At 49.1% G+C, this 26,238-nt stretch overlaps 1 protein-coding gene across 1 annotated transcript in view; it reads left to right on the top strand.

The window, feature by feature from the left end:
• Positions 1 to 12,633, top strand: part of DCLK3 (doublecortin like kinase 3) — a 37,448-nt gene extending 24,815 nt beyond the window's left edge. Inside the window, exons 3-5 of the mRNA XM_037148319.2 lie at positions 8,055 to 8,187; positions 10,735 to 10,902; positions 12,053 to 12,633. Of these exons, the coding sequence (XP_037004214.2) occupies positions 8,055 to 8,187; positions 10,735 to 10,902; positions 12,053 to 12,246 (495 nt within the window). The 3' untranslated portion in view covers positions 12,247 to 12,633. The remainder of the gene's footprint in view (positions 1 to 8,054; positions 8,188 to 10,734; positions 10,903 to 12,052) is intronic.
• The last annotated feature ends 13,605 nt before the right edge of the window (positions 12,634 to 26,238 follow it).

Here is a 26,238-nt window from a genome sequence, read left to right as displayed (position 1 = left end):
CAAACCTGCTGATATGATAATGACGTTGAGCACTCGCCGGGCCTTCCAAGGTCTAATGTTAGTAAGTATCACCATGGTGACTGCCATCCATCAGTGTATGTTCTCTAGTGTTCCGCACTGGGGTTGAGCTTTGTGTTTATCCGAGTGATTGTTTTTTCCTGGAATGTGTTGCTGTCTATATTAAGATCTGTATTTGCTCAGCTTGGGAAAATGATTATGTTCGAACTAATTTTTGATTATAGGGCTGATTGTAATTGTTGCTGTTTCTGGAGACTTTCTGAATATACTAAGAGCTCTTAGTGAATATAGCCAGCTTATTATGTTGTTTTAATCAGCTGAAATATTTGTATCTGATAATCAGGCCCTGGAATAAAATTTAAGGCCTATATTACTGAGTTTATTTCTACAGACACCACTTCCTGATAAGATGTTAGTCCTTTTTCTCCCTTCAGGGTTATTTAGTCTCCTGAGATCTTGCAAAATAAGTTTTAATTATGAGAATTTCCCATTTGCAGAAATGTCAGTGGTAATTGCTGCTTCTGCCAGTGTGTGCTTCCTAGGCGGGAAGGGGACGTGCGTGTTGGGTTGACGGGGCCCTGGGTGCGGGGAAGAAGCAAACAGGAGCAGGCGAGGTGCTGGGGATCGGACCGGCCCACACAGGACAGGCAGTGGGCAGGCCAGGTTACCTGTGGCCAATGACCTTGCTACCTACAGCAAGGAGAGCTGAGCTGTGGGGTGGGGGAGTCAGGACAGGTGTCGGACAGGAGCAAGGCCATTTGAGAACAATCTGTCCCAGAATAAGGGAAGACGGGACATGTTCCCACTCTGGAGACAGGGACGAAAGGGACGCGGTGGCTGGGCGGGGCCTGTGGCTCAGGAGTGCTTATAGCAGGGACCCTCAGTGTGGGGCTGGCTCGGGGCGTAGAGGGGCTTCTGCTCAGGCCGCATCTGGGGTGGCCCGCCTCCTCCTTCCTGACTCTCCTCGCCTCTGTTTGGGGTCATCGGGACGCTTCAGAGTCCTCTCTCGGGGGCTTTGGGCCACTGCCGGGGGAGGGTGACGGGGATGACGGCTTTTAGGAAACTGTGCAGAGGAGGAGCCCACCAGGCTTCTGTTTCCAAAGTCACCCCAAACCCTGTGGGTGATTCTCTTGGATCCTTTTGGGCCCCCAACTTCATAGGAAGACGGTTGGCCTCCTTTACCCCGTGGGACAAGGCCTCTCTCGAGTGCTGTCCCTGCCTCCCGCACCCTCACCACACGGACATACCATAATACCCCGCAACTCCACACAGAAGCAAACCCTTGTTTTCCCCACAGGCCCCGCCAGCTACTGCCTTGTTTTCATGTCCTGCACACATGTACACACACACACACACACACACACACACACCCGTCAGAGAGGTGTCCTACTCAACGCTGGCAGTTCTCCACGCTTCGTTCTGTCCTGGACCCCAGCCAGGCTCTTGTCCCCACGCTGCACCGAGACCCCTTGCTCCCTCAGAGGGTGATATCACCCCTGGCCCAGCCGCAGCCCCAGAATCACCCTCCAGTCTTCTTTCCCCATTTCTCACATTCGGTCCCTTCTCTAATCTCGGCTTTGCCTGTAGAAGGACACTTCTCCACACCTCTGCTGCACCACCCAAGGCCAAGCCCCTGCCACCTCTTGCCGAGACTATGGCCGTCACCTCCTCACTGGTCCTTTCTCTTCCTCCAAAGCCGTCCTCTGCACAGAAGCCTGAATGGCCATCTCCAGATGAAAACCAGAACCTGTAACTCCTCTGCTTGGGGCTGTCACTGGCTTCCTGTTACACTCCGACTAAAGGCTAAGTTCATTTCCGTGGCTCTGCCCTCTCACCTCTCACTCGCTCCACTCCTGGCCCCGTTAGCTGTTCCCGAGTGGGCCACGCCGGCCCCTGACCCTTTGACTTTGCTGTGTCCTTCACCTGAAAGCTCGCTCCTCAGATTCTAACACGGCTCGCCCCCGAGTTTTTTCAAATGTTCCTTTCTCCGTGGATCCTTTCTTAACTACTGTATTTAAAACGTTCAGTGCCATCCCCTGCCACCGTCCAATAGAACGTCCTGTGATAATGACATTATCTTATATCTGAACTGTCCAATACGATAGCCACTAGCTATGTGAGCAGTTGAAATGACCTTGGCTGTCTGAAGAACTGAACTTCACATAATCTTTGAAAATAAGTAGACCCACATGGTGGTTTAGTGGAAATCGCACTAGACAATACATTCTTTATCCCACTTTTTTAAGAACATCACTACCTGAAATTACATATTTATTTGAATCTTATTTTTTAGTAAAAGGAGGGCTTCATAAGATCAAGGAGCTTATCTGCTTCATCCACTACTCTATTCCTAGTACCTAAGACAGTGCCTGGCCCATGGAAAGCATCCAGTTAATACTAATTGAATGAATGTGATATGTTTAAAAAACTGGCATGATTTGTAGGCTCCAAAGGCATGTCATAGGATGCACCTATGCATCTTATGATGCATGTACCAGGGAAGGTGCCGAGGAAGACTTTGTTCCTACCGATTTTTTCAGTTATTTTTTGTGTGTGTTACATTATTTTTTACTGTTGAAATGGAAATTGATTTTTGGCATTTCGATGTGAATTGGTTTTAAAGATCAGTTTGGTCCACATAAACAGCTGAAAATGGAACCTTGGCGGAAAAGGCACAAGGAACCGTGAAGAATCAAGTAAGATTTTGGCAAAGATAAATAAGCCTTACTCACAGCAAATAATTTTTCTTAGGTAGCCTCTTGGTATTTGGTCTGTACTCTGCTGCCATCTTCTGTTCAGAGTTGGTAACTACAAGATCACATGTATGTTGACGGACCTTTGAAGGGGAGAAGGGAGGCTAATTGTTAAAAAAATAAGGACTCCTCTTGACCCTGTGAGACCATCCAGATGTTAACCTGGGCGCTTATGTAAATAGCAGAGACCACCTGGATTCAAAGCACGATTTGATGTGGCTGGAAAGTGGAGTGATGGATGCAGATGGGTCGACCGTCACTACGGTTCTATGCAAATTAACCTCTAATATCCTTTCAGGTAGAGATAACTTGAAAACAGAGACTCCGAAGGACTGTGACCCTGAGCAGGGAGTTCAGAGAGGCCAAAACTGGAGAAATGGGGGTGTGAGGTCAGGGCAAGGTCAGATGTGTGCCATGGGGCTGTGGGTGGGCCTTCACCAAACCCGGCCCAGGAAGGTGTAGGGGAGGGGAAAAAACACCTTTCTCCTCTACCCTCCTCAGTTCTGTGGCTGGGGCCCTGGAAATTAAACTCACAAAAGACAGACTAACAAGATAAAAACAACAGTTCATGTACACGTGTGTTGCGCACACATGTAGGAGAAACACAGTGGTGAGTAACTCAAAGGGGCGGTCAGAACTTGGGGCTTAGGTAGCATTTTAACAAAGAACAATGCATGTTTGGAGAAGAAACTGGGATCTGGGGGTGGCAGACTGTGGGAGGTACGTGCGTGGGGGAAACCAGAGGACGGTGCGTTGTTCTCGGCAAGTGAGCTTTGTTGAGTCCTCCCTCCGTGCGTCTCTGGGCTGATGGAAGTCCCTGGTGACAGTGCTCTGCCCCTCGTGGCACAGGGCGGGCACCTTTCTCATGGGCAGTTTTATGTCCTGCTTTTTGGAAGGAGGGAGGAGGTCCGAGTACCTTTTCTGTATCCGCTGTTTCTCAAGTGTCTTCGGGACAAAGGCATTAATATGCCAAAGTGGCATCATTTGGGATAGCATGTTCTGATCTCTTTACAAAGTCTTTCTGGAAAAGGGTCATCGAAATGGGATATTTAGTGGGATCCTCAGCTAAAATGATGGCTACCCAGGGCCCAGTTGGCTGAGAGTCCTGAGACCCACCCTTACCCCCAATCAAATCACGGCTGGTGTGTGGTGGTGGTTGCTTTGGGGCATTCTTTATTCAAAGAGGCAGCAATGGAATGGGGATCACTCAGAACGTCACTGTGCACAGGACTCACCCTGGGGGCTTGTGGAGACCCGGTTCCGGTTCAGAGCATCTGGGGCCGCCTGAGATCTCTAACAAGCTCCCAGGTGCTGCTGCCGCTACTGCTGCTGCTGGTTGAGGTACTGCACTTGGCACAGGAAGGAGCGAGAAAGGGGTGATGGGCCCGAGACCGGGTCCTGTGAGGACCCACTGGAGGACCGTCGGATGTGACCTCAGTGGAGACAGAGGAAACCTGGGGCGTCACGGTACTTTTTTCTCATCTTTGGGAGAGGTGTGTCCTTGGTCAGTATCCCTGCAGAGGGTGGTTTGGAAACGCGGGTAGGAGTAAGATTCTGATCAACACAGGCGTGGATCTCCTAAGTTGAGAATAAGCGGGATGGACTGCTGCCCAGAGCTGTGGACTCTTCCATTCCGAGATTCCCATCGGAGGGGAACCGTAGTCTGGTGGGAGGATGTTCTTGACAAGTTTCCTCTGTGGGTGGCGAATCTGATGGTGCCAGAAGTCCCAGCTGTTTGTGCAGGAAGAATTATCCCAGGAGGATGTCATTCCTTTGGTTTCAAGGAATAGGATGGGAACCGTTCTAACCGTCCTGAAGCCAAGAATGGGAGGTTCTTCCCTGTTGAAGAAACAAACAAACAAAAAAACCACAACTCGGTTCAGTGTTGTAATTAAGCCGCTTCTGTAGGTGAATTCGTAGGTGCCTGAAATCCCAGGGATAACAATGAAGAGTGTTATGTAAGTCCTGACAGTAAGTGCCGGAGACAGAAGAATTAGCAACACTCAGCGTCTGGGGCCGAGATCTGGATGGGACCAACAACCCCTCAAGCCTTTACCACCCACTCGGTCGGTCGGTGGTGCTATGGGGCTGATCCTAGAGCTCCAGAGAAAAGCCGAACGGTGACGAGACAAGAAGCAGCATAACGTAGTATAGAGAGGCCATGACATTGATGTAAATAACAGATCTGGTATTTGAAAAATGGATCCATCAGCATCTGGACATTTAACATCATAACTTTTGAAAATAAAAGACTGAGTTTCCACCATGTTTAAAGGGCCACGACCTCCCCGGACCCTGGTTTTGGAATTGGGTTTCTGGGAGGAAGGGAATTTTGTTATTTCATATAGGAATGCATTTTTATTTTGGTCTAGTAAGTCAGCCAAATGCTTTTAATGCTGATCATTTGTTTGGAAATATTTGCAAATATTGTGAGGGACATATTTTTTTTCAACAATCGCCCAGCAAATGTGATTAATATAGATGATCCATCTGGAAACTTCAGGCAGTACATGATTTTTTGGCCCTTCCCTTCCACACTAGATTTTCTCATTTAAATTATCCTAATAATTATCTCCCTCATCTGCTTTCGGGCTATGTCTGCCTTGACATAGCCCGAAATGCAGTCCCAGGCAGAGTCGCATTTTCGTTGTACATCCCTGACTTCCCATTTGGTTGGGTTAATTACGGAGATGTTGATCAGCCTGGCCCGTGGTGGCTCAGACCTGGTAATGAAGACAGATTCCGCCTACGGAGTTGTGAGCTCACCAGCAGGAGCCAGAGCAGGTTCAGAGAACTCATTCTGGTGTGGGGAGAATGGGGAGAGGCTGCTCCGCCCCACCCTGCATTTTGGAGTGAGGGGGGCAGGAAGAACCAGAGTGCTCCCCAGTGTCCTCCTGTCGCCCTCCCCCAGCACGAGTGTGAACTTCGGGAACCTGTGCCCGGCTCCATCAGACACGTGAAGACGCGTGCCTGCAGACAAGCGGGTCAGTTGCGCTATAGCTCTGGTGGCCCCAGTGAGCCTCTGCCTCGAGTGATAACACTGGGCTTATCTCAGTGTGTTTGCCACTATGCTGCCATTAACTGTCCCCACTGGCTGGCACATTCTGCTTCTGTGATGAGCTGCAGTCAGGGAGCCATTGGGGAGGAGGAGGGAGCCTTGACAGCAGAGGATGGACCTCATAAGGGGGCTTCGGTTCGAAGGAGGAGGCCTGAAAGGGGAGCAGGGAGATATCGCTGCCAGCTTCCTGTGCCGCTCATTTTGCCTGAAGTCAGTCCTGCCCTTCCCAGATGAACTGGTTGGTGGCTAGAATAATATGACGTCCTTCACAAACACTTGTATTGTGCTGCTTAGGTGCTGGACATTGTTGATTACACCTGACAAATTGCCACGCATTTAATCCTCATCGCAGTCCCAAGGACACTGCATTTCCCCAATGTTCTATATTTGCATGGCCAGCTCACGTCCGCATTTTACAGACGAGGACCTGGAGGCACATAGTGCGCAAGTTCCTGGACCAGTTACCAAGTATGTGGCGGGGCTGGAGCCTGGGCCCCGACAGCTGGGGGTCAGAATCTGCGCTTGTAACTGGCACACGGCACTGAATATTTCAGCAAAGAGGTCTTTCCTTTGCAGGAGGTGAGGAGGCCCATCCAGACGCCTCCAAGAGAACCTGAGGCAGGTGGACCTGAGGCTCACCTGCATGAGCAGGAGGTGGAGCCAGTGAATTTTACCATGATGTTACAAAAAAGGCTTTTGCGACAAATTCCTTAGGCTGTGCAGGGTCCTGAAAGGGCACCAAGGGGGATTTTACTTGCTGTAAGGCTAAGTTTGCCCCTGCATGGTTTCTTTATTTCTTTTTTACGTGACTTATATCTTTAGCTTCATTATTTTTTGCATGGTGATCTAAATAATTGCTAAGCTCACCTCTTGAGATTCATTTCTTTTAGGTTAAGACCCAGCTTCTCCTAACAACTATGTAGTGCACTGATACTTTGAGGGCGAAGAAGGACAGGGCAGATGAACTTGGCAGTGGGAGTGGGTTTACCAGGGGTCAGAGGGCAGCCACCTGGACTTGTGGGAAGGGATGAGACCGGTCAGGTGGGACGTGTTTCAGTGGGAACACGGGAGAGCAGGAGCGCTCTGCACTCATTTCAGAGTGGGGGGAGCTGTCTTTTCTGTTTGAAAAAGTGACCAACTCTACCCTTTCTAAAAGCTGGTGGAAGCAGGATCTAAAGGAAGACTCGAACATCATTTCTTTCACCTTCAGGTGAAAATATGGACAATTAGAACCAGTTTGTCTGTTCTAATACGTAGGAATAAATCTCAGCTCAATAGCATTCATTTTTAAAGATTTACTCTGTGCAAGCGGCCATGACCGCCTCGTCCTGGTTGCTCACGACTGTTTTACAAATGAAAGTTGCAAAAACGGAAGTTTTCAGGATGGAATCTACCCCCCACCCTCCGCCCTGTCCTGGGAACGCCCTGAGTCCCAGGCAGTCTGGGACTGGTGGTCACTCTAGGGCCCACATGTTGCCCCATCAATTATGGACATAGAACAGAGCTCCTATTTGCTGGACATTGTCACCTCCTATTAAAAAAACGAGGAAGTGGAGACTCAGATCAGTAATGAAATTGTCCCGGACCATCCAGCTCCAGGTCTTGGAACTGGAATTAAAGACTCCTGGTCTGTTTGATTCTTAACCGCCCCTTTCCCCTTAATCCTCCTCCCCCCAAGTTAGGGCCTGTATTTGATGTCCCTCTGCTGCTTATTTGTCTACTGCTTCATTCTAATTCCTAGTTCCCCCGCCCCCCTTTCCCTAGACTTGGTGTTGCCCACAAGCATTTTCTAGTCCTCACGAAAACTAGTCTGTATTCTAAATACAAATGATCCTTGTTCAAGGTCAGTGCTGCCCAGTAGGACTTTCTGTGATGGGGGAAATGTTCTGTATTTGCATTGCCCAGTGTCATAGCCATGGTCGCTGGTAGCCACGGCACACCTGAGATGTGGTCAGGGTGTCTGAGAAACTCCACGTTTAATTTAGTCTAAACTTAAATAGCCATCTATGGCGACACAGGGGTCATTCGAACTCATTCGTTCTTTACTTGAAAACGTGAGCACCTGTCGCTGAGATCAGACTGGGTTTATCAGTGTTGGGCTAAACTGTACGGGCATTTGTAGGTTTATTGTTTGTTGCCCGAGCCTCTTATGCTGTTGTCTCAGCGGTTTTCCTTCTTCGTTCTCACCACAGTTCTGGTGGTTTGGGAATCTGGGTTTCTTTCAGGTTCAGCGGAATGAGGACAAATCTACCACCTTGAAACTGGCTGATTTTGGCCTTGCCAAGCACGTGGTGAGACCACTGTTTACCGTGTGTGGGACACCGACGTACGTAGCCCCTGAAATTCTCTCTGAGAAAGGTGAGTGTGAAGCATCACTCTACGGGGACCCTGTTCACTTGCTAATTAAAGTTCGATTCTGTAAATATTTAGTATTTATGTTTTTCAATATGGAGCAGTCAGAGACCTCAGAGCTGGTGCTAAGGTGGCCCTTTGGTTTTAATGGAAATATTTGAAGCAGTTCTCCTTGACCAAAGCATGAGAACGTTTTTTCCACACCAGGGCTGCCCTTATTGCAGGGGTGGGGTTGGAGTGTATGTGTGTGTGGGGGGGTGTTGGCAGGACAGTGAGATGGGACATGGGGGAGCCCTGGGTGGGGACTCACACAAACAAGGCCCTTGGTGTCACCCACCCAAGGCTACCTCTAATGGTAGGTTAACAATTCCTGCACCAACCTCGCATCTGGGGACAAAGGGAATCCCCCTTCAGACTCCACGAATACTACGTATTACCTCTTTCTATATTGTATGAGGGTCCAATGACCTGCGTTAGTGACACACCGTAAAATATATAAAAGGGTGTTAATATTATTATCATTATATGGCTCCAAATACGTGAATGACTGTTAAACTACTGAGCACTCCAGGAGAAATCAGGTGAAGCACCCTCTGCACAAAGGGAAAGTTCTGGAAGGGGCAGAGGGGGGTGGGGAGAAGAGAGAGCTCGTCTCCCATCAGCAGAGGCATCGGAGAACCTAAGGTGAGGAGACCGCGATGCACGTGGAGGTTGGGTGGTAGAGATGTTGGGGGGAAGACTGGCCCCTAGTTCTGCAGAGGGAAGTTGGGTTGGTTGGGCAGGTTGCGCCTGGTCTTGCCGTGGCCGGGCAGCCCAGGCAGAGGCACCGGGGCCCAGTGTGGCCATGCAGCAGCCGGGGGAACACGGTTACGGTGGGACAGGAGAACACTCGCAACTACAGGCATTTCCACAGAGGCATCGATGACCCTGGTGGGAGGAAGGGGAGCCGACAGTCTGCGTGGATCTTCGGAAGACCACCGTGTGGGCGGTGGCACCAGCTTAAACAGGGTGTTGGAGGGGAAGCTCTTTTGGGAGGTAGGGATGGGGTGAGTTACAATGTGAACACACTGACTGGAGATTTCCGGACGGACGCACGGAGTTGCCCGCTTGGCAGGGAGGTGAAACTCTGGGCTGAGTGTGTGGTTTTGAGACCCCTGCAGCTCCGAGATGGCGGCAGGAGCAGGAGACATAATGGCTCCCAGTGGTGTCAGCAAGGACATTTCTCTCGGGGAGAGGAAAGGAGGAGGGGCCCGCAGAGGACAGGGCCGTGGAGGAGGCAGGGGGAGGGGCAGGACAGTGCAGTGTCACAGCCGCTGGGGGGCGCAGTTCACCAAGGCGGGAGGCCGGGCAGGACTGGCCCCTCCTGAGGGGGAAAGTGGCTGAGAACTGAGGACAGGACATTCAAGCCGGCTGGAAAGAGGTCCTTGGTGACTCATTCCCTTAGTATTTCGCTGGGATTTGGGTCTTGACAACAGTTCTTTGGGGCTTAATAATGAACATTTAACTCCCCAGTTAAAGCTGCCAAGTGCTTTACTTTTCCAAAGAGAGAAAGTGTTTGAAAGTGTACATGCTGCTGTTATAAACTATGGGTGGATGATATATTACTGTATATTACTTTGTGCATTTAATTTATAGAAAGCTATTTTAAGAACATAATCAGAGATGTGCACAAATATTTAATATGTAAGGATGTTCACCACAGAATTGCTTACAGTTGTAAACAAAATTAGAAAAAAGTTAAATTGTAACATGGAGGATTCATTATATACAGAGAATACTAACAGCTATTAGAGATGATATTTTTGAAGAGTGCTTTTTATGTTTTTCATAGGAACTTCCTATATAGGAAATGCCATGTAATATTAAGTGAGTGAAGTTGGGTATAACACATGTACAATGTGAGCCTGATTTCGTTAAAGAAAGTAGATGTGTGTGTGTTCCTGTGCTCATGGTGAATAGAGCTAGTAATATCCATCTTTTTATATTTCTAAAAGAGTCATAAATAATATTTTTGAAATGAGAGAAGGCAATGACCAGATAGGAAGCAGAGGCAGCTGCTGGTGCAGGCCAGGCTTTCTCCAAGTGTCTCTGGTGAAGGGCTTTACAATTTCCCGCATGTGTGGGCCCATGTGGAGTCCTGCTGCATGTGACAGGTGACAGGTCCTGCCACACATGACTTACCATGTGTGCTGCACAACCCTGGGCTGATCTGTACCCTGTGCCATGAGCTGCATCCATGGACCGTGCAATTGAATGTCACAGTCATGCCAGATCAGAGTTTCCAAATGTGTACATTGAATTTCTGTGCTTATTTTATCACTGACCAGTCATAAAGGATCGCAAAGCAGTGGCAGTGGCCGGAGGACAGAACTGGCTGTAACCCTGGCAGGGATCTCATGTCTGTAGGGGGTAGCAGTCACGGGTCTGGAAGCGGCTCTGGCTCATGGAGAGCTGAGGTCCTCTGGCCCAGAGCAGTGATTCTGCCCTGTGCGCCTCATCGCGCCCGACCAGCCTGGGCTCAGATATGCTTGTGTCTCTGCCTCCATTGCACAGGTTATGGGCTGGAGGTGGACATGTGGGCTGCCGGCGTGATCCTCTACATCCTGCTGTGTGGCTTCCCCCCCTTCCGCAGCCTGGACAGAGACCAGGACGAGCTCTTCAACATCATCCAGCTGGGCCACTTCGAGTTCCTGGCTCCTTACTGGGACAACATCTCCGATGGTGAGACTTGGGGCTTCCCAGTGAGGGGAGAAGGGGTGTAGAGCTGGAGGTGCCCCCGCCCCCCCCGCCACCCCGGGTTCTGACTGCAGAGCAGGTTCTAGGTCAGGTGCATGATAAGGATGCAGAAGACCCTCTAAGCACCTGGCACAGAGGTGGGCTGTCCACAGGTTTTGCTTCATCCTTTATGTCCAGTGACACAAATCTACACCCCAAACAGTACTCACTATGAGACTTAATGGAAAAGCTGAATTGCCAGTTGCAGCTGCCAGATACTTTCCCTTAAGGTGAGTGAAGAACATCAGGAGTGAAAAAGAGTGTCAGAAACATGTCACCCTCACCTGTGAAGATACAAACCACCTCACGAGTAGACGTGCTTGTGAGTCGGACGGACTGAAAATGCTTGTTTTACTTGTGCACCCGCAGGGGTCCTGTGGGGCAGCCTGGGAGAGAAGGGGTGACGGTCTGCTCTTCGGCTCTTTCACAGGGACTCTCTCCCGTGTTTCTACTGATTTCTCTGCCCTACCCGCTGCCCTTGTGAATTCGAGAACTAGATCATTGGAGGTTTTGAGTCTTTAGCTTAAAATTGTAGACCAGGAGTGACAACTCCTACCCTCAACTTTCCCTAAATGTGTCACTTAAGATCAGTTCCGTATTTATCAATGTAGGGAGGAAGAAGGTACATATGTTATTTAACAACCTGATAGTTTGGTTTACAAGCTGACTGCATGTGGACCTACGGTTTTGGCCTGGGTTTGTTCTCTTGGGCTGGGCACCACGGCTGTCAGTGGTGGGCTGGCCCCGTGACTCCAGAGAGATGAACAAACATCCCCAAGAGCTCTTCATCCAACAGACTGACCCAAGCTGCACATGGCTACTTAAATTTACATGGACACTAATGAAAAGTAAATACAATAAAAGTTCAGTTGTTTTGTCATGCCAGACGTATTTCAAATGCTTATTCACCCCAAGAGTGTGGCTCTGGTATGAAAGGTTCCCATCACCGCAGAGAGTTCTGTGGGACGGCGCTGCTCTCGTGTGGCACGAGGCGCTAACATGGATGTTTGTGTTCTTAGCTCACGTTGCGGGGGGGGAGAACCATTCAGAACCACCTGCATTCATCTCATTTCCCCCCCTTCTCTTCCTCCAACAGCTGCCAAAGATCTGGTGAGCCGGTTGCTAGTGGTAGACCCCAAAAAGCGCTACACAGCCCATCAAGTTCTTAAGCACCCCTGGATTGAAACTGCTGGGGAGGCCGACACAGCAAACCGACAGGAGGAGGTGTCCCCTGGCAGCGAGGGCCACCTCCAGAGCCAGCACAAGCGATCTGCAGAGTCAGCGTCGTAGTCACCATCTCGAGTCCCTGCGTTCAGCTCCCCCCGTTCTGCTCCAGCACAAAGGGTAGAAGTTTTGGAGAAAGAGGACAAAAGGGCTTCTTTGCGTAATTGGAGAGTCAGGGGAAGGAGAGATGCTCAGTATATTTTTAAACATAAACTGGAGTCTTAATGTGAAATGTAACCTATTTTTAGATTTGTACATTTGAAGCCTTTCATACATTTGGGGGGTGTGTGGGGAGGGACAGACTTGTTATTGGTGAGGTATTTTGGTAATAGCGATGTGCTTTGCCCCCTCCCTGTAATCAAGTTCACGGTGTACTACACGCGTGGTGCTTACCAGGGTCTCCGTTCACCTTGTGAGGTTAATAAGGTAAATCGTAGTCTCTGTGTTAATAAAACGTGCTCGGAATGACTGAAGTGGGCCGTGTTCTGATTCCGTCTCAGTGCTGATGGTGAGAGTCAGGGAATCATAGTTCAGACCCACCTCCTGAAAATGATGTGACCACATACACCTGCTGTGATGGACACCTGGTGGACCAGCAAGATCTGTTTGTATCGCACGTGCTGGCCATGGTCACGTGCATTTTCATCTTAGCTGAGAGTCAGCTCTGGTGCAGTCTGAAGAATGGTACCATGAAACCGTTGATTTACTCTCGCTCCCCGATACCTATTTATACTGCTTTATGGCCAGTTAGGCCCGAGCCGGAGTCGCTTCCACATGAAGTCTGGTGCTCAGGCTGCGCCCGTGTGCACATTTGTGGATCATGGGGGAGCCGTTTAGTGCATTGACATGTCAGACGTGCAGTGAGTGGATTACATGCACGTGTGACTGCTCAGGCCTGTTCCTGCCCGCAGGGCAGACCCCGGAGGGCACGGAGGGCCTGTTCCCTGAGGATTCCAGTGCAGACCTCTGTGCTGAGATGTTGGTCTGTTCAGATGATGCGGGAGTGTGCAGGAGCCGAGGGCAAAGTACAGTGCTGTTATTTGTGAATTGGCCTTTCCGGGTTACATGTAATTGGGTCAGTAAGGCACAGAGCCAGTCTCAGAGTGTGGGTTTCTCAGCCATCCCCTCCCTTCTCTCCCAGTGTTGGGGTCCCCTGGGTGGGGGAGTGTGTCAGTGAGGGGCGCAGGTGCAGCACGAGAGCCTGGTAGAAGGAATGTTACAGCTGCCAAGGAATGGCAGCTTAGACGGATGTTGGAGAAAGCAAAGCACAAAGGGGGCGCTGAAGTAATTTAGACACACTAACTGCAAGAAATGGCTTCCACTCCTAGGTGGGGAACCAAGGGAGGAGGTTGGGGTGATTAGAACCTAGAAGCTTGGAGGAGGAACCCCTTGTCAGGGACACTCAGTGTGCCGCCCACATCCTGCTTCAGGACCGAAGGGAATACACTGCCCAAGGTGCCGGCTGACAGCCTGCAGCGGTCACCGTCCACAGGGCATCCTTAGCTGGGAAGAATTGGCTCCCCCAGGGTCATGACCCTCCTCCTGGGGCAGCTTGCATCCAAAGGCTGGTCCATGTAGGGAGTGGCCAGTGGGGAAAATGATGGATGGACCATTCTCTTCATGGGGATTGGCTGAGCCCTGGGCTAAGACAGCATCACAGCTCTGCTTCTTCCTTGCCCAATCCTGCTTCTTTCCCTTCTCTGCCAGAGGTGATAACCCCGGGGCCATTCTCTGATGTACCTTCCACATGCTAATCCTCACCTTGGAGTTGGCTTTCCAGGGAACAGATCCTGTGACCACTCCCGCACCCCACCCCACCCTGAAACTTGGAACTGCTGGAAGAGGTACCAGCTGGTCCTTTAACCTCAGGGGCTGAAAAAAGAGGGGCCCTGGGGAGCTGGGACCCAGCAGGCAGTGCAATGGTGCTCATTCTGAACATGCAGAAAGAGGCCGAAAGCTGGAATTGGCACTGGGACACCTTTTGATAAAGTCACCAAAGGCCAAAATCCAAAAAAGAATCTTCAGCCTTCACATTAGCATTGTATGCTTCTGTTGACCACTGCCTTTTCAAAGCGTTTCTCCTGTTGACTTCTGGGATGCCACGTTTTTTATTTTTCTCTGTTTTTCTTCCCCCATCCCCGTGCACCCCTTTGGGTCTCCTGTACAGGTTTCATCTTCTTCCACTGGCTGAAGGTTGCAGTTCCATCATTAGTCACTAGGGAAAAGCAAATCAAAACCACAATGAAACAGCACCATGCACTTATCAGAATGGCTAAAATGGCTGTGATGAAAACTATGACCGTACCAGGTACTGGAGAGAATTAGGAGCAACTGGAACTCTTGCCCCTCACTGCTGGGGATGTAAAATGGCCTTCCCCCTTCGAAGAACAATTGGGCAGTTCCAGTAAAAGTAAAACACCTACCTACCCCACAATCTGGCCATTCTACCAGACAGTTCCAAGAGAAATTAGAGCAGGTGGCCTCAGAAATACTTGGACACAAGTATTCACAACCTGAATGTCCATAAATTGGTGAGTTGTTGGGAACCGCCCTGCCTGGTTTTGTTGCAGGAAAATGAAGCAACCAGACACCGAGGGTTTCTGAAGTACGAGGTTTTATTAACGTGCACAAACCCAGAGGAATCAGTCTCCAAATTCTGAGCTCCGAACAAAGGATTCTTGGAGTTTATATGGCCTTCGGAGTAGTAAAGCAAGATACAGAAGCAGGAATGTGGAAGTCAGTCCTGGCTACGAGGCGAAAGTAAAGTACATAGGCTAAATTTGAAGGTCAGTTTTTAACAGCAGGGGTGTTAATCTCAGTCCTAGCTAATGCACCGTTGTTTACTTATCCCAGACAGCCCCATCATTCTCCCCAGGGTGCCTGGGTCCCGGGCAAATAAAGGTTAAACAAAGGTTCTTCAAAACTTCCCATATCAGTTTCAGGAGCTGTAAACCCCCCATGGCTAAGGCTGAGTGGGCAACCTTTGGGCCATAAGCCACTAAGGAGACAAAGCTTATCTCCCTGGCAGGAGCACTGCTTCTGCTCCTTTTTTCGTAACTGGCCCCCAATGCTTGATCAGTTAGCCAATGACAGGTAAGATTCCCCAAGGGGGGAATCACCTAAGACAGGCATGATCATGTGGAGGCTCCAGGGAAGGACTTGGGGGGCTATGGAGAAAGGGGGTGATAGACCCTCATCTCTCAGCTTTGACGAAGCCTGAGTCCTCAGTCTGTCTGCAAGAAATCTCCTAAATTCCTTGGCTATCTTGCCTCCTCTGCCTGACTTAAGCCTGAAACAATGACAGAGGGCTGTGTAGCCCTGTGCTGGAAAGGGCAGGTGCCCCGGGTGATCAGGCCTGAGAAAGGATGTGTAAAATCCTGTGGAGCCTGCTTTGCTAAGAATGCTCTTAGTTAAATGATAAAGGCCCGAGCAGGAAAAGAGTTTATTTCCCAAAGTTTCGTAGCCTTTGAGCTGATAGACCCTGACTCAGAAGAACCTCTATAGTTCTTTGTATGCTATCTACTGTTTGATCCTTACTGCCTGACAATGATTAATGAGCTGTACCTGTATTCCTGCGAAAATTAAACCCAATAAAAGCCTGTCTGAGCAAGGGTCAGCGCACACTCCCCTTGAGAGGGTGGCCAGGCCGCTCTGAGGCGCTCCCCCCTTGAGGGAGTAGCTGCGTTGGCCCTTTTCCTCCACAGGACTCGGTAGTCCATGTGAATTTGTCTCATGTCTCATCCATGACGCCGCAGGCACTGCAGGCCGGTGCATGCGTCAGTGAGTGTGTAAGCCATGAATACAACTTGGAATAAAAACGAGTGAACTCTTGATACAGGCAACAGCATGGATAAAACTCAAAATAATTAGGCTGAATATAAGGTGCCAGACCAAGAGGTCTCTGTTCTGTATGATTCTATTCATATACAATCCTAGAGAGTGCACGCCAATGTACGATGACAGAAAGCAGGTTGGGGTTTGCCTGGAGTGGGGAAGGGGAAGCGTTACACAAAAATGCCAGGTGACTCGGGAGGTGACAGATGTGTTCATTGCCTTGAATGTAACAATGGATCCATGGGTGTATCCATGTCAACCCATCATGGTGGCCCTTTCAATATGTGCGGTCTATTGTGTGTCGACTACACCTCAACAAAGCTGTTAAAAACACTATGCCTGTAGCAGCTTCAGTCGACAGGTCCTCTGTCAACAGTGACAGGGAGCTTCACTCCCTCTTGGCAGCTACCCTGCACGCACGGTCTATTGGCAGATGATTCTCTTCCTCCCTCCTCTCCCCTCCACCATTTATGTCTCAGTCCAGCCTTGTCCTCTAAGCTCAGACCATCTGTCAGACTGGCCAGGTGACTCATCCACGTGACACACCCCCGTGTATGCATCGGAAGTGCCTCCAGGGCAGACCTTGTGATCATCACCCAGACCCAGTCCTCTGCCCGGCTCTGGCTCAGGGGATGGCTCTCTGAGCAAACCTAACATGTGGGCATCATCCTTGACATCTCCGTGCCCCACCTCGAATCCAGCCCACCTGCATTGCCTCAGTCTGTGCACTTAGCGTCCTAGTTTTCCACCTGACGCACATTTAGGCTGTTTCTCACTAACTCCCTATTGTTACAAGCACACTGCCCTGGCCATCTGATGCCCTCCTCTTTGTGACTCGTGGGCGACTTTTCTCTTCCTAGACCGAGAAAAGCCTGGGTTTGACCAGATGCACCAACTTGATTTTCCATTAATTTCCCTTCTCTCGCACACAAAAAAACTATGAAAATTTCCTCTTTTTTCCTCCCGGTTTCCCATGTATTCTTTCTTCCCCCCTGAAATTCCTAAAATGTTAGTATATATGGCTATAATTGAGAAGTAGTAACACGGAAGCTGCTTCCTAAACTTTGATGCTTTTGTGCACTTTAAAGGTCTTGGAGTGAATTCCTGTGTCTCACTTCTACCTCAAAACCATGCGATCCGGAGGTAGGATTCACAGCCTCACTTAACGGTTGGAGAGATTGAGCTCAGGGAAGTGACCTGACTCAGAAAAGTGGCCTGACTTGCCCACCGACACGTGGATTATCAAAGACACCAGCTGCCAGGTGTGGGCTGTGGCTGTCAGGAAGTGCCCAGGCAGGGAAACAGCTGTGCAGCTGATTAGTGAATGGACCTTAGTCTCTGGACTGAATGAAGGCGCTGGGCAGAGAGGCCCCTACGTGTTACAATGAATAGTGGCCATTTCGGAGCACAGGTGAGGGCCGGGCACTGTGCTAGCTCCTCGAGATTTTTCTCAGTGAAACCCCAGGCATGCTCAGGGTGTCGGCATTAGTATCTCACCCCAGCATCTCTCCTGTGAAAGACCATAGCCAGGGTGAATTATTAAAACAAAAATGTCATCATGTGCCCTCAGTTTAAAACGACTTCCCATGACATTAGAACACCAGCAAAGGCCTCAAGGTGCCCTGCAGCCGCTGCACCAGCCGGCCCTCCCCGCCTCTGGGATTCCACCACTGCCCCTCTGGTGTCCGCTGGCTCTGCTGCTGTCAAGTGGACCCTCTAGCCACATCTCCAGCAGGTCAAGTCCACCTTTGGGTGCCTTTGTGCTGGCTGTTTCCTGACTCTGGAATGATTCTCTTCAAGTTCTTGGAGGTCTGAGCTCAGATGCTGCCTCTTTGGAGAAGCTGCCTCCTGGAGATGCTGTGCCCTGCCCCGTCCCATTTCTGTCCTCACACTTTCCGTCCTGAATGGTCTTGTTCCTGCCGTGGGTGCCCAGCCCCTCCTTCTGCCGGCGGGCAGGGACCTTCTCTGTCTTGTTGACTTAGGTGTCATCAGTGTCTAGGGCTGTGCCTGGAGAATTGTGGACTCTTAATAAAGTTCGTGGCAGGAATGAAGACATCTGGGTTTACTGATGAGGAAACCGAGGCCGTGGATAAAGTGAGTGGCAGAGTTGAGATCTGAGCCCGAGTAACCCAAGGCCATGGCCCCGCCCTCCACATGACCTTGCCTGGGGCATGGAAAAACACACCGCTCCCCTTTTCTGTGTCTGGATCCCAAGTTTTTTGATCTTGCCCTTGGGGCCCAGGGTGGGACCACTGAGGGCATCCCTCTGTGGGAAACACTAAACACTGAGTCGCTGTATGAAATTGAATCTCTATGGCTGTTTTTTTTTTTTAAAAAAAAATTCATTCTCAGCATTTCTTCAGTTGGAGTGCATTTTACAATTGACAGTACTTAATAGAGTTTCCTTTTCCCCTAGAAAGCTCTTACTAAACCTGAGGTGTCTCTTACAGGAATGGTGTCTTAGAATCCGGAAGTAAATTACAGTGAAAACTCTGTAATTATTTTCCAGAAAGCAATAGTACTTGGAATAAATAGTGGAAATTTCTCTTTCCCCCTGGGTTGTCTTCTTTCTGTTTTGTACACTACTGTACAGAGAGGCCTCACATATGTATTTTGTTGTTAATGGTATATTGCTTTTCTCTTTGTCTATTTTCCTGATAGAATCTGGGAATTGAATAATACGAGAATATAGAGGTGTATCGAGATTTGTTCTGACAAGTTTCATATCACCGACTATACCTGGAGAAGGAAATTTGACCTTAAGAAAAATTGCACGGAGACATCCAGCTGCTGTTATAAATACTGTGCAGCACAGAGAAAAATGACGCGGCGCCTAGTGAGATACCTGTCTAATTTATGTCAACAGAAAGCCAATAACTTCATCATGGCCTGAAAGGAAACTTCACCTGAGAGATCCTGGTCTCTCTCCTGAGCTGACAGAAGGGGCGTGCTGTGTAAATTCCCAGCGCCGACTTCCCAAAAGAACTTGGTGTGAGGTGGGGCCGGGGGGCCACCTATGACTCTGTGGTCCCTCTGGCTTCTCGCCACGCCTGTCGGACTTCATTGGAAGCTCCCGGACATTTGACAGAGAGAGATTTATGTAGGAGCATCACAGAGGTGACACGGGAAACGAAAAAATGTGATTTTAATGAGCATTCTTCCTAAGAGGGAGGATGTCATTTGAAAGTGACATGTTGAAACTGATACATTTCTCCGTCCCATGTAGATTTATCCAGTCTTTTTTTAAAAAATTCAGTCTTAATGCAAGTTGCCTAATTACCTTTTTACCTTTGGCTTCAGTGTCTGTACCCGGATATGACAGGCATTTTTATTAGTCTAAAAGCACAGGTGTGCAATCATTGCATAATTTTATTTTCTGTCAAACGGATTCTATTTGGACTGTATACTCCCAGTTCCACCATCTTGTGAAATGCCACGTCCTGGGGGACAACCCTTAGTGACCCGGTCCCATGAGGTCACTGCTGACACCTCCACAGCCCCTGCCCACTTCTCTCCTGCTTCCCTGACACCCCAGGGCTTGGGGTCGTGTGTCCCCTGCAGACCGCCTTGTCTCCGAGCTCACACTGATGATTCTTCCTGGAGGTTCTGACCCCTCACTGGGTCTCCAGTTGGATCTCGTGGCTCCCGGAGCCTACAGAATTCTCTCTCTCTTCCCTCAAGCACGGGAGAAGCTCTTTGTATGGTTCAGGGGAGAACCCTGTCTTCCTCTATTTCTCTCCGTAAACTCCTTTCCCCTCCTTCCTTCCTCCATAGGTCCTCCAGATTCACCTCTGGGCAGGGCTGGGCCTAGGGGGTGCTGGATGAGGAAGGCCCCCTTAGACACCTTCAAAATGATGAATTTTTAAAATAATTTTTATTTTTATTTTTAAAACGGTTGCCTTAAAATATTATTTGATCTTGATTGCTGAGGTTTTTTTTTTTTTTTCTTTTTTTTCTTTGGTGGCTCCTTAAATTTTGTGGCTAAGGACAGTGACTTAATCCCAGTCATGGTTTTTGGAAACGAAACCAGAAGATTCCATGTGCCCTGAAACCAGCTTGAATTGAGGGGAAAAGGGAAAATGCAGGGAGGACAAGCTGCTAGTTATATCTCAAGACATATGTAGTCACACAAAAGTTGAGGGCTGGGCTCTCACGTCTGTGCTTCTGAGACCTGGAGAGGATAAGACTGTGGGTGATGGATAGAAGGACCAAAGGAAGGTGCCTGCTCCCCTATCCACCTTTGCATCAGCAGCGATTAAAATGACTTTTCAGCTCAGATTCTGGCTGTGGAGACATGGTCAATGGACAAAGCCACATAATCTAGAAAAATCAAAGCAGCAATGATGGTGGCCCATGACTTGCTGGGCGTCTCTTAGTTTCATCTTCCTCCTTTCTCGGAGGCTCAACTGCTTGCTTTCTGGCTGTGGCCCTGGGCTGCTCTGCACATTTGTGCTCATTAAAAAGCAAAGCCAAAACATTTTTTTCTCAGGAAGAGTCTCCATTCCCCAAAATGCCGTCAGCAAAGTTTGATTCTATTTTTATAAGACCTTGCGTGTTCCCAGTGGCACCAACAGAGAACTCTTATTAAAGAAGGGGACCTGAGCCTTCCAGCTGGAGGGTGATGGTATTTCTTTCTCCAAACTGGCCCTCAGGGGTGAACTGCAGCCAGGGAAACAATGTAAGGTCATAAAAAGGCTGCAGGGCTGGTCCCCTGCTTGGAACCAGAAGGGCTGGCCTTTGTAACCAGAGGCAGCTGCTGTCCGGCTGCCGGTGTGCCCTTTTCAGCCCTTATGAAACTCGGGCAAGGGCTGAACACCACTGTTTCCTCCACTCTGCCGACTCCCTTGCAAAACAGACGTGAATGCACCAGTCAGAGAAAGACAAATACCATGATTTCACTTATATATGGAATCTAATGAACAAAATAAACAAACAAAATAGAAACAGACTCATAGATACAGGGAACAGACTGACAGCTGTCAGAGAGGAGGGTGGTTGAGGGGCTGGGTGAAAAACGTGAAGGATTAAGCAAAAAAAAGCAAAAACAAAAAACAATAACCAACTCATGGACACAGACAACAGTATGGTGGTTACCAGAGGGGAAGCGGGTGGGGGTAGGTAGAAGAGGTGAGGTACACGGGGGATAAGTGGTGATGGAAGGAGGGATACTTGACTTTGGGTAGAGAACACACAGTACAATATACAGATGATGCATTGTAGAATTGTACACCCCAAACCTGTATCATTTTATTAACCAATGCCACCACAAAACATTCAATAAAAACTAAAAGAAAATGACAGAAGCGCCCTGGGACATTTACCCCACACTTGCTGCTCCTGCGCTGTGCCCTGAAGGCTTCCCTTCTGCGTGTGTTTTCCCAGGTTGTGCCTCCCTCGCTCCCTGACATCACCCTCCAGCAGAACAAGCCAGCAGTGGCTTCTCCTGCATACACTGCCCCTCACCTCCACTGTGTTCCTTCCTTCTTAAGGCACTTTCCGTGACACGTGTATCCATGTAAGCTGCGTCTTTACAAAGAAGATGAGCTGTCCAGACTATGCAGGTAGGGAGGGGACTTATTGCAAGGTCATGGGGTGGGGGGACATCTCATGGAAAAGGTTTCCTGAGAACCAGAGGTCACCTGTGCTGATTCTCCAGGCTGAACATCTCTCTGGGGCCCAGTGGGCTCTCAGCTAAGTCTTGAAGCAGGTTCCTCTTCTTTTCGTCTCCTGCCCATAAGCTTGCTTCACGTCAGCTTCTTGGGACTCGTTCCCTCACGTTTATGGGTGTCGTGGTGCCCAGTCTGGATGCTCTGGGCCCCGCCTCTCAGGGGATGTGTTTCCAGATTCCTGGGAAAGAAACTCTGATTGGCTCATCTTGGGTCATGTGTCTACCTCTAGCCCAATCAGTTGTGTTTGATTGGTATTGGGGGAGGTCCCTTGGCACAAGGGCTGCTCCTTTCAGAAGACAGTGAATTGCGGTAGATTTTCCCAGAAGAGAAGGGTGGGGCTGGGCAAAAAATCTTTGGCATATTTAGAGCCTCCGCTAAGTGCCACTTTGTGCTTGCTGTCCCTCGCTCTGGGGACATAATCCTGGTAAGCATCTCTTCCAGGAAACACGGTCCTCTTCTGATGATCTGACTCCTTGGGCGTCTCCGCTTTGGGTTCTGATGTTAACATATTGCTTACAGAGACCTTCCCCCATACCGAGATTAACTACCCTGCTATGTATATGATTCTTAAACATTTAAACGTTAACCATTTCATCCACCCAGAATTAATTTTGGTGCAAGGAGTTAGTTAGGGAATTCAGCTTTATTTCCCCCTGCTTCTTTTTTTAAATAAAGATTTTATTTATTCATTTTTTAGAGAGAGGGAAAGGGAGGGAGAAAGAGAGGGAGAGAAAGGTCGATCGGTTGCCTCTTGTATCCGGACCAGGAGTCAAACCAGAGACTTTTTGGTTTGCAGGACTGAAGCTCAACCAACTGAGGCACCCCAGTCAGGGCGAGGCAGCTGCTTTTAAACTGCAGAGTCATTCTGTGCATCCAGTGATTATTCTGACCACTCATCCTTACAGACCAGACTGGCCGCGTGTGTGTAGCACTGGCCCCTGGGGCAGGTTCCTTCCTTCCTCTACGCGAGTCAGTGGAGGTCTTCCTGTCGGTAGAGGGAGGCACCTTACCTTGGGATCCCCCTTTGTGTTGGGCGTTTTCCCCTCCATGTCTATTTCAGCAGACCAAAGCCTCCAGGAGACCAAGGTCCCCTCCCCAACCAGCCCAGCCACCCACAGCTGGGGGCGCTCTCAGCAGGGCCCAGGTACCACATGCACGGTGCACGGTGGGCTTGGAGAAGTGAGGTCACCCTGCCGAGGACCCTGTTCCATCGGGCCTTGGCAGCAGCTTCAGGGCCATTTCTGCAGGTTTTGCTGTTGGCTGGCTATGACACCTCCCCCCCCCCCCCCTCTAGCCAGTTTGGTTTAGAGCCGATGGGACCCTGGAATCTGATTTTCCAGTTGGACCTTTCTTAGGAGTTCAGCCGACGGGGGGGGGGAGGGGGACACTTCTTTCAGGCTGCCCTTCGTTCGCCGTTTCAATGTGAAACTTTGGGGCATACAGTTTCCACCTTCTCTGGTTTCCTATTATGACTTAGAATTTGTGACCCTAGGGTCATTTAGTTATTTTGGAGATGACAGTAACATGTAGAGACTCAATTACCACTTGGATTGGAGGTTTCATATTTTTAAGAGAGTAAAAGGACTATAAATGACCCCTTTCCTTAAAGGCAGTGTTTGTAAAATGTGGTCTGTAACAGGGCATATGATTTGTCCGCAACTCCACCTTCTCTCCACGCCCATGTCCTGACTTCATGCAACCTCTGTGAAAGGACTGCACTTCCTTCCGCCCCTGATGTGGACCATGTGACTGGCTTTGGCCAATAGAAGGTGAGCAGATACGATGCGTGCATTGGTTTTAATGTGTTTGCCTGTTTAGCTTGGCATCTTGCGCTCTACCACCTGCCACACAAAGAGCACCCCTGGCTCAAAGATGAGGGTCACGTGAAGCACACCTGGCCCTGGCCTGCAGGTGGAGGGAGAGTGACTAACTGACCTGCACACCTGCAGGTGAGAAGAACACGTGTCTGTAAGCTATTGACATTTGGGTTTGTTTTTTTTTAAATTTTTATTTTTTAATTGATTATGCTGTTACAGTTGTTCTATTCCCCCCTTCATTCCCCTCCACCCTACCCCCCATCCCCACCATTACCCCTCTTTAGTTTATGACCATGTGTCTCCAGTTCTTTAGATTCTATATTTCCCTTGCTATTCTTGCCCCCCCCATCTATTTTCTTTGTACTGTCTATGCTACTTATTTTCTGTACCTTCTCCCCCCATCTCCTCCTCCCACTCCCCTGTTGCTAACCCTCCTTGAGATCTTCATTTCTATGTCTCCACTCCTGATCTAGCTGTCCTTTTAGTTTGCTTTCGTTTTAGGTGTGGTTGTTAATAACTGTGAGTTTGTTGTCCTTTCACTGTTCATGTTTCTTTAACTTCTTTTTCTTAGATAAGTCCCTTTAATATTTCATATAATAAGGGCTTGGTGATGATGAACTCCTTGAATTTGATCTTATCTGAGAAGCACCTTATCTGTCCTTCCATTCTAAATGAAAGTTTTGCTGGATAGAGCAATCTTGGTTGTAGGTCTTTGGATTTCATGACTTGGAATACCTCTTTCCAGCCCCTTCTTGCCTGTAAGGTCTCTTTTGAGAAATCTGCTGACAGTCTGATGGGGACTCCTTTGTAGGTGATTGTCCCCTTATCTCTTGCTGCTTCTAGGATTCTCTCCTTCATTTTAATTTTGGCTAATGTAATTATGATGTGCCTTGGTGTGTTTCTTCTTGGGTCCAACTTTTTTGGTACTCTCTGAGCTTCCTGGATTTCCTGGAAGTCTATTTCCTTTGCCAAATTGGGGAAATTTTCCTTTATTATTTGTGCAAATAAGTTTTCCACTGGTGGCTGTGCCTTTCCCCTTTCTGGTACCCCTATAATTCGGATATTGGAGCATTTAAAGATGTCCTGGAGGTTCCTAAGCCTCTCCTCATTTCTTTGAATTCTTGCTTCTTGACTCTTTTCTGTTTGGCCATTATTTGCTTTCTTCTGGTCCACTCCATTGATTTGAGTCCCAGTTTCCTTTTCATCGCTATTGGTTTCCTGTGCAATTCCGTTCATTTCAATTAGTTTCGCCTTCATATGTTTCTCTAATTTGTGGCTATAATCAACCAGTTCTGTGAGGATCCTGATGACCAGTGTTTTAAACTGTGCGTCTGAGAGTTTTGCTATTTCTTCATCGCTTAGGTCTATGGGCTCAGGGATTTTGAGAATTTGCGCCATTTTTGGTCTGTTCTGGCCCTTTAAGTGTGAGAAGCGGTGCCTTGGACTCCCAGGTCGCTGGGTTGTGACGCTGTATGTGGGGGCGTGGTCAGAGCGGGGAAATGGCGGCGCCCTCTACTGCCGCTTGCCGCGGGGACGCTGGCCCCGGTCTAACCGCCCACTCCCTCGCCTGTCCGCTGTCGCACAAATAGGCGACCCCAGTCAACACGCAGCACCGCTTCCCCGCTGTCTCCTCCGAGGTCGCTCTCCTGGTCACTCGCTCGGTCGCTCACTAGGTCCAACCCTGCGCCTGGATTCCGCGTCTGGATTCCGCACCTGAGCCGTCTGACCGAGTCCTCCTGTGCAATCCCGCTCCACCAGCCACTGGTTTCGCCCCTTACCGGTCAGGCTGCAGAATTTGTTGTTAACGGACTTCCGAAAAGTTCAATTTTCCGTGTTCTGGCTGTGTTTTGTGTTGCTAATATTTAGTTGTCCCTAAACTTGGTTGTGTGAGAAGGCACGGCACATCCACCTATACCTCCCTCTTGGCGGAAGTCTGGGGTTTTTTAAAAAAATTTTTTTACACAGCACACCACGATTGAAGCCAACACCTGACTAATACTGAGTTTTATATTGAGGACCTCTTCTAGAGGAGGGAAATTCTAGCAAATCCTCTGTGTTGAAATAATTTATTCATCTATTTAACAAATAACACTAGGTGCATATAAGGGGGATAGAAATAGGGAGACAGGCTAAAAGAAGTTGGAAGTAAATAATGTTATGATGTGATTTAAGTATTTCAAACAACGCTAGGTATACATCTCTTATCCATATAATTCATACTGAACCATTAAATAAAACAACATGACAAATGATCTTAAAAAAAAGCTGCATCAATAGTCTATAGCGGCTCCATGGGAGGGACGACGTTTTGCTTCCGCCACAGGGCCTTTGCAGCGAACACACGCTCCTTGTAGTTCCGTCTCAGATTCCGTGGGGTTAGTTGTGCTGATGCCACGTGAGCCCCGTGATTACTAAACTCCCTGCACGTTCCTACAATCACTCTGGTACTCGCGGCTCAGTCCTTTGGCTCCGACATAGTATAAATGCTTCCCTGAGATGTTAGCTCACCCCTGCAGTTTCAGTAACACGCCACAGTTAAGATCGCAGCCCCTGACTCAACCTCCTAGCCATATCCTTAAACACAAACCGAAGGCAGGCCGGGAACCTGGTTTGAGGGCTCTCCTTTCCTTCATCATCCTGATGATCTGGCATCTGTTAGTATTAAGTTTGTTAGGTTGTCATAAAAACGCAAACACGTGCAAACAGTTCACAAGTCTTGGAGAGCACTGCGGATCCCT

Source organism: Artibeus jamaicensis, unplaced genomic scaffold, assembly GCF_021234435.1.
Source record: "Artibeus jamaicensis isolate MK-2021 breed Jamaican fruit bat unplaced genomic scaffold, CSHL_Jam_final contig_519, whole genome shotgun sequence".
In the NCBI taxonomy this organism is placed as follows: domain Eukaryota; kingdom Metazoa; phylum Chordata; class Mammalia; order Chiroptera; family Phyllostomidae; genus Artibeus; species Artibeus jamaicensis.
This window is presented reverse-complemented; position numbering and strand designations above follow the sequence as displayed.